The following is a 16005-nucleotide window of genomic DNA, read 5'->3' as shown; positions in this document are numbered from 1 at the left end:
ATGTTTCAGCACATAACTACTGTTATCTATCAGATCATGATATTAGCAAATCATCTCTCAAAATACTAATGCCTGGAGGCTATAGTCTTTTGTACGTGTTGCCTTGTTAGTCATAGGACACAATGCTGAAAATAAAAGCTGTATTAAAAGCCATGGAGGGACTAAGTTGGACTAACTTGAAGTAGAACAAGAAGACAGTTTGCATAGTGAGTCAGCAAAGCTTGCTAGCTGGTTAGTCTAAAAAAAATGCTGTCGCAGTTTGCTGGCAATAGTGGAAGTAATATCCTGTTCTTTTACTTAAAATAAGTAATACCACAATGGAAAATTTTCCACGATAACAATAAAGCATTTGTAGCAAGATTATCCTATTAAATTAGTAACCCAGTCAGGGTTATTACATGCAGTATTTTTTATAGACCTGGGACCCACCCTTAAAAGTTTTCCTTCCATATTATAGATATATATTGGAAGATCTGTTGCCCCCTAATCAGACAGACTGAAAGGAGGAGTGTACATTAAGCACCATTACTGATAGCATCTTTTGTGAAAATATGAATTGTAGCTGTTTCAATCTGGTACTAAGAAAGTTGAGACAGAAAGCCCATTTCAAGACAAAAAGCAAGGAAAAAGAAAAAAGACAGACAGAAGGGTGGTGGCTTAAAATAGGGCGTGCCAATGACTATATAACAAGTTTTCTGTCCATCCCCTCTACTCAAATCCTTCTCTTTGACTCTCTCGATCCTTACAGGCTTTCATCCAATTTTGGTGAGTGGATATATGTTTTTAATATGTATTCAAAAAATGTAATGCACCATTAACCATTTTGCCTTTCATTTGTCTAAATACCTTGCATGTACTGCAGCATTATGTGGCATGTGATACATCACTGAGCTTCTGGGTGTGGTTTGTGTGGAGTGCTGCGTCTGAAAAAGGTTAACATGTTGATCTATGATGAGATTAAAACAACAGTGGCAGTTATGGAAAAGTACCGTGAGGTAAAACTGAGAGAAAAAGTGAGTGGGCAAGCAGCGTTTGGATGCCTTCAATTGTTGTAAAGTCTTAAAGTAAATTTAGACTTTCCTGCCACACCAAACTACCAATTTTCTTCTCATTTGTACAACCAGTACTTGATTCATGCCTCTTGTTTAAAACCAGCAGTCACTAGATATGCAAAATTTACCACTGAGGGACGGAGAAAAGGTGACAAGTCAACAGCAAATAAAAAAGTAAAAGAGTCTGCACTGAATACATTTTTAAAGAATCAATTCTGTTCATATGATAAACGAGAACATGTGTTGTGCAGTAACAGTCCTCGTCTTAATCAGCTGTTCATTCAACTCTTGATGGTGTTCAAACTGGATGTTCCAAAGCAGCAGAGTCCAATCCACGTGTTTAAATTAAGTATTATTTTCTTTTTTCAGCCACTATGTCAGACCTCACCAAAGCATTAGCTATGCTCCAGGCTACCTTTGACAAGTACGCTGGAAAAGATGGAGACAGTAACACTTTATCCAAAGCAGAACTCGCTGACCTGCTTCACAAAGAGCTTCCTTATGGAGAAGTAAGTAAAACAGATGATACAACAGAGATCTATTGAATGCCTCTTTGACATATTTTGATGTTTTACAATCTACTAACAACTCCTACTGTGTTTTTTTTTTCTTTCTTTAGAGTATTGACAAAGCTAAAGTGGATAATTTCTTCAGCTTGTTGGACAACGACAAAGATGGTGTTGTTGATTTCACTGAGTATGTCACTTTTGTAACGGCCCTCGGTGTGATGTGTAGGGGCAAGTAAATACCCCAGTAACACAGCCAAATCTATGACATTGTCATGCCATTATTATGTGTTCTGAGAAAGAATGCATATAAACACATGTAGATTAATCATAAATAGGTTATTGTGTTGGCTTGAGGGATTTGAAATGTGCTTTGAGTGTGTATCACTGACTTTGAATGTCAGAAGTGACGAATAAAGAATGAAAATGTTGTCAAACTCTTTTGAATGTCTCGTGTGTGTTCATAAACAAAAAACATCTTTATCTGCTTTTTCATAAAACATGAATTATACTAAAAATGCTAAAATGACTCAGTACTCAGGAACCCATCCCACCGTTAAACATCCATTATTGCGTCATTATTTGGAGGCTTTTCACATACAACAGGAAATAACACTGAGGGAGAGGCAGGAAAGTTTGTTTCTGCAATTATGGGCCATAAAAAGCTTAAAGCTTAAAACTAGAGTGGCTTACATTAAATATGTATAAAATATATCTCCAAAGCAAATAGGAAGATCAACCCCCACCCCCCCCAAAAAAGATAAAAAAGAGTTGTATTGTTGTAACAGTATTTGCAAAAAATCTGGTAAAACAAACAAAGAAAAAGAAGAAGAAGAAGACGAAGAAGATCAAGTTGCCTCTAATGACCCCCGACCTTATTATGTTTGAGCTCTGTCACTTTCACTAAGCAGACTGCTTCATTATTTTCCCAGACACCCAAAAAGCAGTTAGCTCCACCCAACTCCTGCTCTGGAATATAATAAAGTAACATCAATAGACAGGCGAGAGGGGGTGCTGTCGTACTGCATATCAGCACAGCTGTGACGTCGGAGGGAAGATAATCACAAGGATTGTGTTTAATAATGTTTTGAGATGGCATGTATCCGATCTGCCAACGAGCACTTTATTTATTATAGTTTAATGCAAACGATTTGACTCATCCTCCACTACATCAGCACAGCTCTTTAAAGGAGCTGGTGGCGAGTACAGGGCCATTTCAAGCTGTCTGGGGACTATATTCAAGATGCTATTTGGAAGGCCCCTCTCTGAGAGAGATATTTTTATACCTTTTCAGATGATCTGTGGCAATGCAACAGTCTTTTACAGTTTAACCTTTAAAACCAAGGTGACATAACAGAAAACGCTCTCCCTACCAATCCAAAACAGTAAAACATAAATAACTTAACTTACTCAAATGAATAAAAATACAATGGACCAGCATCCATATTAATATGCAAACAATAAAAAACTAAAAACTAGTAAGAATAATGCTGATTTACATGTAACACTGCGACCTCTTCAGTACCATTTAGCATCTGTTTCTGTGATTGTTGTATGTATAACCGTCATCATCAGCAAAAAAAATTATCTATTATTATGTCGATGCTATGATGCAAAATCTGGAAAAACAAACAAATAGGTGTCCAAAGCCTCGCAGATCAAGAAGGACCTTTAAGTTGCCTCTTATGACCCCCCCACCTTAATCTGTTTGAGCTCTGTCACTTCCACTAAGTAGACTGCTTCATTATTTTCCCAGACACCCAAAAAGTAGTTAACTCCACCAAACTCCTTCTCTGGAATATAATAAAGTAACATCAATAGACAGGTCCTACTATGAAAATACAGCTTTAATGACTTAATGACTGCATTTTATTTATATAAGTAATTAATATCTAATGTGTAGCTTTATGTTGCATGAATGCATGAATGATGATTCTCAGCTTATGTCCTCCTCTGTAAGTCGCTTTGGATAAAAGCGTCTGCTAAATGCAATGTAATGTAATGTAATGTAATGTAATGATGATTTTGGGTGTTTTTGCATTGTGTGGAGGGCTGCATCTGAATGGGATTAAGATGTCTATTAATTTGTCAATTTATGGTAAAATTATAAATACGATGTGTTAAAATCACATAAAACAAAATAGTTTGCAACATCAACAGTTATCGATTAGTTTTTGACTGTGTCACAGACCTACAGGAGCCCTAACGAGACTTTGTTTTCTCAAGACAGCACTGATACATATGCCCCTGTGCCTCTCACATTGTTATATTAAACAAATAACAAGTTAATTAAAAAAATGTAATAAAAATGTAAAATGTAAAAAAATAAAATGTATTCATGCATGACAGCTTACGGCTAATAAAAGTTAGNTTGCAATATTTCTTACACTGTGCTCACTTTACATTACAATAATCTTTTTATATATCATGCCACTTTTATCCTCAGTACTTGTCTGTTTTGAAGGTTGATTGTTTTTCATGTTTATTGTGTAGGTTATAGATATTTCTGTCTGTTTATTGTGGTCTTTTTTGTTTTGTTTTTTGCCTTTTCTACTTCTGTAGTGTATGCTACACTTTCCTCTGCTGCTGTAACAAGTACATTTCCCCGTGGTGGGATGAATAAAGTATATCTAATTGTTACAAAAATTTAGGAGTATACTGGGGTTCAGATGTTTTGCATATAATGTGTGTTTCCTGTTTTTTGCATGTCTCGTGCACTTCCCTTATTTGGACTGTGTTTTGCTGAGGATGGCAGGGAGAGATATCAGTAGTTCAAGGACAGGAGAGACAAATACATGAGAAACAGGCCTGAGAAGTGTCATTTTGATACATAATGTTCATTGTTGAGCAGACTCATCAGTGAAGGAGGTGTCTGAGACAACCCATTTAAAAAATGTATAAGAACCAATTGATAGAGCTCCTCAGGGAGCCTTTTCTCTGTAAAGCTTTTGTGTGTTGCACTGTTAAACACTCCTTCTTGTACAAGAATAATAAATTAAACTTTGATACTTTGAATCCAGTCCTCCTTATTCAACAATCTCGTAACACTAATCTAATTTAATCTAATCTAATCTAATCTAATCTGTTATTATATAACCTAAGGGACCGCGATCCACAGGTTGGGGAACCACTGGGTTACAGTCACTAGCTGACTCTCAGCTCTCCTGCCTACATTCATGTGGCCTACCCACACCCAGAGAGGAGTCTGGAGTGACCCACATGGAACGCATCCCGGGGCGGTTTCGCGGATCATCGGAAACTTTCGGCTTTTTCCGGCGATCTCGGTCAGTTAGCTAGCCAAGCCTGATTAGCCTGCTACTACTACCAGCTAATGTTTGTCGGATGTTTCTCCCCGGGCTGAACCGGAGCGGATGATACACACAGAGTAAACAAAAACAAAACAATGGCGGACGTCGAGGGACAGGGGGTTTGTTCATCGGTCCCTCCGTTGCCTCAGCCTTCCTCTCGTAACGGCTCCGGTAGCGGTAACGTTACACCGGGCACCGGCGGCAGCTGCCAGACGGCAACCACCGTTACCTCAGGCCCACGGCTAGTCCGGATAGTGAAGTCCGACTCGGGATATGGTTTCAATGTTCGGGGACAAGTTAGTGAAGGTGGGCAACTACGGAGTATTAACGGGGAACTGTACGCTCCGCTGCAACACGTTAGTGCCGTGCTACCGGGAGGTGCCGCCGACAGAGCCGGTATCTCGAAGGGGGACCGGATCCTTGAAGTGTAAGTAGCTTAACCACAAACATTTTGTGTGTAACGTTCAAATGACTCTTTGAAAATCAAGGCAAGCGGGACCTGTGAGTGTTTACTGTGTCTGTACCGGGACCGGTGTCGGTCCTATGTGTGTGTGTGTGTGTGTGTGTGTGTGTGTGTGTGTGTGTGCGCCCTGTCATACTGCTTTTGCCAGGCAACCAAGTATCCGTTCATCGCAATGAAAGGAGCGTCTGTGTGTGTCAGGGAGAAGAAGATCCAGGGATCATTAGAAATTCCCGTCACACTGAAACCTCTCATCTCATCCACAGCATGCCAGATATTCTGAAGTCACCCCCCCTCTTTGTACACACTCACAGCCTGCTTTACAAATCATCATAACCCTCATCATCATGACTTCACTATCATCTAGGTCCTCTCTGGCACGTTAGTGTGCATGGAGGTTGCTTGCTGATGTTAGGCTCTGTTGCTATGGAGAGGAGCACGCAGCATCCAGCTCAGCATCACTTACTGGCAGCACTGGCTGTGAGTCTGTGTGGAAGAAGATGATGCAGAAAGGGAGGGATGCTTTCAGTTCAATTCTGATTGGCTTCGGTCTCTAAAAATTCACTACCTCATTGGCTGGCTTTCGCCACACTACTTGTGTGCGAATGGATGGCCCGCAGTAACCTGGCAGTTTGTTGACCCCGTTATTTTTTTTGTGTGCTTGTGTGCAAACATGTGGATGTATGTATGTCATTTTTGCCCTTTTATTTCATCCTCATGTATAATTAAGATGAATGTAATGTTTGTGCGTGGGCTGTCTCATCTACTGTCTCCCAAGCTGGCAATAAGATATGACCAGAGCTTTACACATTAATTGTTGTATTCAGCCTACTGCCTTGCTGTGAAGGCGCAGTATGTACCCAGTATGTACATACACACACAGTGGAGTGCCTGCCTGCCCGCTGCAGTGTTATAGAGCCTCTGCTATTCTCTATGCAATCAATACTTCTTTGTACATTTACAAACAACTCTACTCTACTACTGAGCCTTTGATGCAGAATAATCTATAGTGCAAGACAACATCTTCCAGCCTCCTTCATGATACGTTAACACCACTCCTTTCTTTAAGCTGTGCGGTGTATGTTATTATGCATTTAGCTTTGAGTTTGTCCACTTTTTAAGGGCGCCTGCAAAGAGTACAAAATAGAAAACGCTCTACTCTTCTCTATTGATATAAAAAAAATGAATTAATTATCACTTTGAATTACATAGACAAAGGAACTGAGGATGTGACGCCAGAAAAACGTCCTTTTTAAAAACTATTTATCACACTCTGAACTGCTGATTGTGCAAAGTGCAAAGGCCGCTACATCAGGTGCTTATTATATAGTCATGAAGCTGCTAGAATGAAAGAGCTGCCAGAATGCTTAGTCTGTATTTTGTGTTGTAGGAAACGTGTGTTCTCTCCCCCACCACACCTGCAAGATAGTCTTATTTGTGTCTCCTCTGCTAGTCTGTGTTTGTTTCTACCTACATGATTCCTCACCAACACTAGTTTCAGCTTCGCTACCTTCACCCTGTCTCAGAACTGTGAAGTTATCACATGTCAGTGAGTTTTCGATACACACTTGTTAACTGCTAATTTCTCTGTTCAGGGCAGGAGCCAGTGACAAGGATGTGATCCCCCACCTTAAACATATGTGGGTCTCTCTTGATATAAATTAGGCGTGTTTGAAATTCTGAATATTCTGAAGATTATATTATGGTTTAGCATATACAAACCATTTTGCATCATTACATCTGAAAGCTATTAATGAATCTTGGGTCAGTGTGGGAACAGATCCTGGGTGGTAGGAAAAATAGAGTTGAGAATCCAGTTGTATTTGTCTGAGAAGACCAGTATTATAACATCAAATGCAAAACTCAAAGAGGAAGCCATTCTCTTGTGTGTAATTTGACTAACTACTTTATGTCATGCAAATTGTGATACCACAAGGTATTGACTGGGTTGCATTCGGGTTGTGCAAATGAATAACAATTGACATTTGAGAGAGTTTTTAATGAAGCTGAAGTTAGGCCAACTTGTGATTCATGCAGATTTTTGTAAACTATTATATAAATTGAAAAGAAAAACATTAAATTAGTCCAAGTTGTGAAGCACAGAATAATATAATTTACTGAATCTCATTCTTGCAAGGTTTAAATATTTATTTGTCAGCCTACTCATAACATTGATATCTGTTTTGAAAAGTGTTGCACTGGATGTTTGAGTAAAGTTAACTATATGTCGGTCACTACAGCACTGTCATCAGCACTGTCACACATCTGACACATTCCTGCCAAAGGCACACACCCAGTGTTGCTCATGCTCAGCTGTGTTAATGACATTTAAACCAAAGGTCCTATTCCTGAGAGGCAAGATGTGAACCCAGAGTGATTTCGAGGACAAAGTCTCTGTCAATGTGCCACGCTTTAACGGGAGCTTCCAAATTATAGCCCATTTATTATCTATCACACTTTATCCTCTTTCTAACATTTAATCAGCAGTTCTCAAAATCCACACACAGTGCTAACAATCCCATAATTCAGTGCTTCACTATCCCCCCTTGAGAAAAGCTAAATGCAAAATGATGACAAATTATTATTGTCTGAATAGAACCACTGATGTGAAACTCACCAATTTTTCAGTGTTGTTGTCAGAGTGCGTATGGTCGTTTGATGAAGTGACTCTGTAGTATTATTGTATTTGATTATTTTATGTTGTTTCTTTGTTTTATTGTATTTTTACTCCTGGATATGTAAAACCTTTCAGTATATTTAGTCTAGTATAAAGCCAAGACTGGAAGCTGTACCCTTATTAAAAACTGCCAGCTCTTTTTTGCAGTATATGAAATTCTCTGCTTAAATTTAGAATAAAAAACAAACTCACCAGCAGTGAGAAAAGTGAACTATTAATAGCCTCACCACCTTACAACATCTAAATCTCTCCATGTTTATCTAACAGTAATGGCGTGAATGTAGAGGGAGCGACCCACAAGCAGGTGGTGGACCTGATCCGGGCTGGAGAGAGGGAGCTGGTCCTGGCCGTGCTGTCAGTACCACCGCAGGAGGCTGACTGTCTGGATCCCGGAGACGATGTTTCAGCACAGTCCTGCTATGACTACTCTGACAAGCAGGCAGTCCCGATCTCTGTGCCGAGCTACAAACACACTGAGCTCAACCAAGAAAAATTTGTGGTGGGTGTGTTTGTGGATGAATATATACAGCAGATGGCTAATTAAGAGGAGGAGGATGAATTTGGAATAATATTCATTTTAATATTATTTATATAATATAAATCCATATTAATAAGACATATTCATTTGAACACCTTCTCATTGCTTCTCATTATCCTCTTTCTCTTTCAGGTATATAACGTGTACATGGCAGGCAGGCAGCTATGCTCCAAACGTTACCGCGAGTTTGTGATCCTGCACCAAAACTTAAAGAGGGAGTTTGTCAACTTTACGTTCCCCAAGCTACCTGGGAAATGGCCATTTTCCCTGTCGGAGCAGCAGTTGGACGCGCGACGCAGAGGCCTGGAGGAATACCTGGAGAAAGGTCAGGAAGAGAGAAGGGGGTGTGAGGCTTCTGTAAAGCTAATAGAGTAGAGAGAGCTGAGAGAAATAGTGTGCAATCCAAATGACCTAAACACACTGTTTGTTTCCCATCTCCAGTGTGCTCTGTGCGGGTAATCGGAGAAAGTGACATCATGCAGGAGTTCCTCTCTGAGTCAGATGAGGTAAAAAAAAAAAAAAAAGAGAAAAGCTTACATGTGTGTCTTCTTGTGGTCCTCTGCCTGTGACTCACTGTACACTTTGTCTCTTCTCCTCATGACCTAGAACTATAACGGCGTGTCCGATGTGGAGTTGAGAATAGCCATGCCCGATAAAACCACGCTCACTGTCAGAGTTCGCAAAAACTCCACCACAGATCAGGTCTATCAGGTAAACACATACACAGGCCTGTCTGTCTATTAACCATTTTAATTATGACAGTGTTATAGTCGTTTCACCCAGTGTTTTACAGCTTTCCGTTTTCTTTTTTCACCCTCTCTGATTCTGTCTCTGCCTCTCTTTTTCAGGCCGTGGTCATGAAACTAGGGATGGACAGTGTAACAGCCAGCTACTTTGCTCTTTTTGAGGTCATCAACCACACCTTTGGTTAGTAAGAACCTATAATTGAGCCTCTATGTATGCTCCTTTTCCACAGTGAAAATGTTTTTCCTTTTTAGATATGATTCCTCAACACCTATTCCTTTTGAAATAATCATAAATTACTACCTGTGTTCTTCATACTTTAACTGGTCCTCACTTTCCCGAGGCTAGTACCGTACAAGGATGTGTCAGATTCTTTTTTTAAGAAGCACCTACTATCAGAAGTAGTTCTTTTCTTGATTTGATCTCCATGATCTCTTACTACAAAGACAGAAGCATCGGTACAGTTCAAATGAGTTACTTTCAACCTAAGAACAGGAGAGAAGTTAAGTCTTCTTTTATCCCTCAGTGATGTGGAGAAAATCATTCATGTTTTTATCAGTTGCAGTTTATCATAAACATTAGCATTCCTTCCACTCTCCAAAGTCTCTTATTTCCACATCGGAGCAAAGGCAGCAGTTTGAATTCTTAACATAGCGAAAACAAGATGATGGATCACCACCCTTCTTCTAGCCTTTTCACACTGGCTACCTTTTAGTTTGATGATTAACTTGAAGATATTGTTCTTACATTTAATGTGTGCCTTTATAGTATAACCGAAGTGGAAATAAAATGGCTGTTTGCTCTCTGCTATTGAGCAATTCTGGTCAGGGTTATCAAGTTCCACTTGTCTGTTCACAAATGTCGTGTTTTTTTTCAGTAGATAGCGTTTGCAGTTCTACTTGTCGATTAGTCAGTGTGTTGTCTTTTTCTAAAACATACAAACCAACATCAAGCAGAGCATCTATTATCTAACATATTTGACACTAAATGCAGAATTTAGCTCAGAGATTTTGAGAAACTTGGTAATATGTCAAGACAGAACAGATATATTTTCTCGCCTTATAGGAATGGGATGTCACTCTCTCCTTCTCTTTTCCTCCCTTTCTTCCCCTCTCATCCTTTCTCATTCAGTGCGTAAGCTTGCCCCCAACGAGTTCCCCCACAAACTCTATGTACAGAACTATACCTCAGCCATCCCAGGAACCTGCCTCACCTTGCGCAAGTGGCTCTTTACTACAGAAGAGGAGATTCTGCTCAACGACAACCAGCTTGCTGTGAACTACTTCTTTCACCAGGTGTGTGCATATGTCTTATCTTTCTTTGCGGTGTGTGAATGAATGTGTGTTTTGCATATGTTAACCCCCCATCTGGTCCTCTCTTTGCAGGCAATGGATGATGTGAAGAAAGGCTTCATCAAAGCAGAGCAGAAGTCCTACCAGCTGCAAAAGCTAGCAGAGCAGAAGAAGATGTCCATGGTCAGTATTTACATCTAGTTTCTTTGTTTCCTGGACAAAATGATCCTCCATGATCTTTGAATAGTTTGTTTACTCTTCACATCTGTTCTTAGCTATTAGTCATGTATACGATTTGTTGACCACACTAGGAGTTTTCTGAGGCTACAAACGAAATCTTGCTTATTGTCACTAAATGCCTATAGTCTATATTTATAATCTTCAGTTGTAGAATTACACAGTGTAATACAGTATATAGTAAAGAAAACCTCTCTGCCTCTTTCCCTCTCAGTACCTCAGTTTGTTGAGGGGTTGCGAAGGCTACAATGAGATCATATTCCCCCACTGTTCCTGTGACTCCCGACGCAAAGGCCACGTCATTACAGCCATCAGCATTCACCACTTCAAGCTGCACGCCTGCACCGAGGAAGGGACACTCGAGGCAAGGGCCACTGTTTGTTGAACATATTATTGTGCGCATAGTGGAACGAGCGTACTAAATTGCCAATGTTCTTCCAGAACCAGGTGATTGCGTTTGACTGGGGGGAGATGCAGAGGTGGGACACAGATGAAGAGGGCATGGCCTTCTGTTTTGAATATGCGCGAGGAGAGAAGAAACCACGCTGGGTCAAGATATTTACGCCCTATGTGAGTATCACGTGCACGTTATTACACATGTGCTGAATCAGAATTTATTTTATTTGATAGGGATGATGCAATTCAAGATAGTTCCAATACAAAGCATGAAACTGAAATGCTGCACAGAGACACAATTGCTAATTTTTTCAACTCTTGTCCAACTTTCAGTATCATGAAACCACAATAAACTACACTAATGTTATGGAACTTTATATCTGTAACTTATGGGTGAGATAGGTTAGATAATATAATGGAGAACAGTTCAGTTCAATTTTATATATATAGCGCCAATTCATAACAAAAGTTATCTCATGTCACGTGTCGTGTGAGTTTTACAGTGTCACAGATGATCAGTCTTACTTGCCTGTCACATTCACGACAGCTTTTTAATTAAAAAAATATATATCTGGAATTCCTACCTTTTTTGGGAACTGAGCAAAAGGTGTGGCGGAGAAGCCATTTACACGTCAGTTACACAATTTATACACCATTTCTTGGCTATGAGCAGTTGCCAGGCAACCTGCAGAGACTCCAGGAAGTTCAGGGTCAAAGCCAAGAAATAGTCTGGCACATAACTCTTCCTTAAACTGCAGTTTTCCATTTTTACACTTCAGTTTTTGTACGGATTTAACAAACAAGATGTACAGTGTTAATTAGAGTGCTTTGGAGGGACTGGTAGGTGTATTTTGTTACAATTTATTTATATTTCTTTATGTCTCTAATCTTTTTGCTTTCTTGCTATACAAAGCTAACCAGCTGTTGGCTCTAACCTTATATACAGTACAGACAGAGTGGCATCGATCTTGTCATCTAGCCCTCTGCCAGAAAGTAAATTAGAGCATTTCCCAATATGTCAAACAGTTCTTTTTAATCACAATCCATGTTTCTCTCTTTGCATTTGTTGTGCATGGTCGATGTTCAGTTCAACTATATGCATGAGTGCTTCGAAAGAGTCTTCTGTGAGCTGAAGTGGAGGAAGGAGGTAAGGACCATCTGTCAGCAGACTTACCTACTCTATTACAAGCCATTTATTTGTGTCTTCTACTCACACCTGCTATGTGTGTGTTTCTACAGGTGGAAGAGGAGGCTACAGACAAGGACAATAAGAACTGCAGTAAAGATGGTATGTGTGGCAAGGTAAGGCTTTGCCTGCCTCTGTCCAGTCTATGATGTTGTTTTCTGATGTATGTTTTCTGTCTCTGAGTTTCTGTGTCTTCGTCTTGATTGCTCTTTTTGTTGCAGAATATTTTCCAGCTGTTGAGGCACAGAAGGGATGGAGGCACCTAGGAAGGGAGATCGTTACCTCTTAACAAGACACCGTCATCACCAACTCGGCTCAGTTCGGCCCTCATCTAGCCCCAGACCCAGCAACACTCAGCTATAAACCACATGGTCATCATTTACACACCATCAGCTACAACCCGAAAAGCCACCCCCGATACATGCAAACCAACAAGCATCTGCGACTGAACAAGCTACAGACACATGAACCAGAACTCTTGAATCCAGCACATCATAATCATGCATTAAGCAGAGCTCTGTCAAAAAGAAATGACGCCTCTATAGACTTAAAGTCGTGGATTAATGCAAGCCTTCTTCTTACTGGCAGGGACTTGAAGTGGAATATGACGTGTACATGAGGAGGTTTGGAGCTTCTGTTGAAGTAATCCTACCGGGAAGTGAATATGGTGGACTAATAAGGGAAAGTGAAAGCTGTTAGTGCTCGCTAAGGGGAACACAGATAACACATGATCAGCTACACTGAGGGTTAACCACAGGAAGACACTTAGTTTCTCAGTGTACAAATCAGAGCAGCAGCGTCTTTTTTTTTTTTGTCTTTTTTGGCCAGTTGTTAGCGTGCAAAGTGCGTTTGTGCATGTTAACTATGCGTGCGTGGTGCGCCAAAAGCCATGGGGCCGACCAGAGCGAGGCCCTCAGAATGTAGAAGTCACGACTGAATTATGTGTCATGCATAAATTTTCATCGGTTTGCCGCTAGATTTGCATTTCTAAAAGAAAACTATTAACATTGTAATGTGAGAAGGGAGAGAGAAAGCGGACATTTTCTAGGATTGTTAGACGCTATTTTTATTTTTTTTCTGTCATAGATTTGGCTGCACAGAGCACACAGCTGTGAGGGAAGTAAGCAGGAACATGTTAAACGTTAGACTAATGTTGCACTTTATCCAACAGTATTAACAACCTACAAATGTGGGAAATGTAACTTAAGAAGCAGATAATGGACATGCATAATACTGGAATTAGCCTGTACTGACTACAGTGTGATTTTATACTGCATCATCTCATTTTAAGTGCAGTGTGCAGAGCCATGCATTAAATGTTTCTTTATTTATAGTATTATATAAACACTCCATGCTAATGTTTCGAGGCCATTGTAGAGCAGCAGCGATGCGGAGCACTGATCAGACAATGTAGTACGACATGTTTAGTGTGCATTACCCATATGAGACAGCAGGGGTCCTTCTCCTCCTACATGCTCTCTCTTTAAGGCAGTGATTACTTTCTCTCTGAGAGCAGGATTTACAATGGGTTTGTAATTTAAAAGCAGCACTATTTATCTCTGTAGCTGGTCCTCATGCACTCCAGATCCAGGTTAAATGGGAAGAGTATTTCGTAGTGAAAAGGGTAGCTTGCATCAGTAGCATGACACATATGAAGATAACTGCACATTCACTAAATGCTTTGTAGCAGCTGAGCACATAACTGCTGTATAATGTAATAGTAAACAGTGTAATGTCCCTCTAAATGAGCCTGGTTAATGTTCTCATCCCTAGAATAATAATAATAACCTAATTTTCTGATGATGCAGTGGTGACTGCAGACTGACAATATAAACATAAAATAATGCAATTGCAGGTTATTACACTATCAAACCATGACACTCTTAACTTAATGCTGACATAAAATAACAATTTAGTTGCACTACCACTTTATTCGTCAAATCTAAATAGCTTTATTGCATTGTCAACTCATTTAGGAGGACATTTTTTCTTACATTTCTTACAAGTTCTTACTTAATCTGAAGGATATTACATGTTCAATAGCTACTAGCTTTTATAGGATGAGCCTTCCTGGTGATGCCATGGATTATCATGATGGTGATAAGTACATTTTCCATTTTCCAATATGTTGCACATCATCACATAGTTAATTTATGTACAAATCACATGTAAGACCATCAAACTGATGCTCAAATAATACGATAAGGTCATGTGATCATGATATGATGCCAATGAATGTCAGTATATCATATTATTCAGTTATCGCCCAGCCCTAACTCCTGTTTAGCTCGTAATGAGGATATCAACAGTATTTTGTGTTTTCTACAAGCAAGCAAAGAGTCATACATCAGAGGCTGTTACTAAGGGTGCTTGTTAGAACAACGGTGCTGTTCACAAAAGCCATTTTAGCTGATGAATGAGCTTCAGTAGACCTTGGAGATTGTGTAAAAAAAAAAAAAGTTTAATTAAATGTGTTGAGCCTTGAATTGAGAGACTGAATGTGCAACCCTAAAGGCTGAACGAACTTCCCAGGATTCTTGTCTGTTTACTGGACCGTATCTGGCGTGTTCGATTGTCTGATATAGTCTGATCCGGCCACCTCCAAGTGTTGCACCCCCACCCTCTTTCTCTCTCTCATTCTGACTAAAGTTAAGTGTCACTAACATTATTTATTTCAGTAAGATACAATGTTAAATTCAGTGTCTCTGTTGTTAAGTTTTTCACCTGATATGGTTTGGCTTTTTAGAGAGCCACACTAAGAAGAGGATGGAGATTGACAACCTGCAGATTCTTTGAAATGTTGAAATGTAAAATTTAAGACAAAGTGTTTGGTTACGTTGCTTACTGTAATAAATTGTAACATATTCTTTTAAATAAACCGATTTATTGATGCAAAGTTAGTTATTTGTTTCTTGTTTTGTGTGTGTGTGTGTGTGTGGAAGTTTAGAGTCTAGGGTAGCCAAAATCATGAAGTGAGATCCTATAAATATGATTTTATGCTTGTTCTCTCACTTTCCCCTTTGTGTACCTACATTTTATTTCTTGTCTCCTGCACGGCCCTCCTCTCCCCAACTCCAATGTCTTTTAATGAGATCTGGGAGACAATTACCCAACAGGCAGTGAAATAGCCGTTCCATATCGACCTGCATCGAGCTTCTGCACCCAGTAATTAATAAGTATTGACTGTTGGTGGCGGGGGATATTCTCTCGGAACATCTGAATTTTGAAAAGCTACCAGAAACCTGTCCTGAGAGACGTTGTGCACATGGTCAGACTTCAGTGTTGAAGGGCTCTGCCTTCCGAAACCAAACTGGGAGCTTGTTCCATAGGAAATGAGCTTGATAGGTGAAGGCTCTGGCTCTGATTCTACTTTTGGGGACTATAAGAACTACAAGGAACATTGCATTCTGTAAGCGCAGCGTTCTAATGGGGTAATAGTTTACTATGAGCTCTTTAAAATACGATGGTGCCTGACCATGAAGAGCTTTAAATTCTGTTCTGAATTTTACAGGTAGTCAGCGCAAAGAAGCCAAAACGGGAGAAATATGGTCTCTGGTAATAATCCAGTCTAGAAGTAACAAATGCATGCACTGCATTTTCTTCACTTTC

At 39.8% G+C, this 16005-nt stretch overlaps 2 protein-coding genes across 3 annotated transcripts; both read left to right on the top strand.

The window, feature by feature from the left end:
- Positions 1–611: 611 nt before the first annotated feature.
- Positions 612–2000, top strand: LOC113747365 (ictacalcin-like). Its single transcript, XM_027287048.1, has 3 exons — positions 612–765; positions 1422–1561; positions 1672–2000. Exons 2-3 carry the CDS (start codon positions 1427–1429, stop codon positions 1795–1797), a joined length of 261 nt encoding a protein of 86 aa, XP_027142849.1. The 5' UTR covers positions 612–765; positions 1422–1426; the 3' UTR covers positions 1798–2000.
- Positions 2001–4694: 2694 nt separating this feature from the next.
- Positions 4695–15292, top strand: snx27b (sorting nexin 27b). Of its 2 annotated transcripts, none has more exons than XM_010735339.3 (13): positions 4695–5293; positions 8271–8502; positions 8674–8866; positions 8983–9047; positions 9148–9252; positions 9390–9468; positions 10417–10580; positions 10671–10760; positions 11029–11178; positions 11256–11384; positions 12298–12357; positions 12450–12512; positions 12618–15292. In XM_010735339.3, the coding sequence occupies exons 1-13, from the start codon at positions 4962–4964 to the stop codon at positions 12660–12662; spliced, it is 1707 nt and encodes a 568-aa protein (XP_010733641.2). In that variant the 5' UTR covers positions 4695–4961; the 3' UTR covers positions 12663–15292. The 2 variants fall into 2 exon arrangements, with proteins under 2 accessions (XP_010733641.2, XP_010733640.2); XM_010735338.3 differs by having other exon boundaries at positions 4696–5293; positions 12450–12498.
- The last annotated feature ends 713 nt before the right edge of the window (positions 15293–16005 follow it).

Source organism: Larimichthys crocea, chromosome XIII (genome assembly GCF_000972845.2).
Source record: "Larimichthys crocea isolate SSNF chromosome XIII, L_crocea_2.0, whole genome shotgun sequence".
Lineage (NCBI taxonomy): Eukaryota > Metazoa > Chordata > Actinopteri > Sciaenidae > Larimichthys > Larimichthys crocea.
The sequence above is the reverse complement of the archived record's forward strand: the minus strand, read 5'-3'. Positions and strand labels throughout refer to the sequence as shown.

Excerpts from the sequence above, each read along its gene's own strand:
- LOC113747365 (XM_027287048.1), top strand. The coding sequence starts at position 1,427 with ATGTCAGACCTCACCAAAGCATTAGCTATGCTCCAGGCTACCTTTGAC. Across the intron at positions 1,562-1,671 it reads AAGAGCTTCCTTATGGAGAA|AGTATTGACAAAGCTAAAGT; the intron begins GTAAGTAAAACA and ends TTCTTTCTTTAG.
- snx27b (XM_010735338.3), top strand. The coding sequence starts at position 4,962 with ATGGCGGACGTCGAGGGACAGGGGGTTTGTTCATCGGTCCCTCCGTTG. Across the intron at positions 9,048-9,147 it reads TCCTCTCTGAGTCAGATGAG|AACTATAACGGCGTGTCCGA; the intron begins GTAAAAAAAAAA and ends CTCATGACCTAG. Across the intron at positions 9,469-10,416 it reads GGTCATCAACCACACCTTTG|TGCGTAAGCTTGCCCCCAAC; the intron begins GTTAGTAAGAAC and ends TTTCTCATTCAG.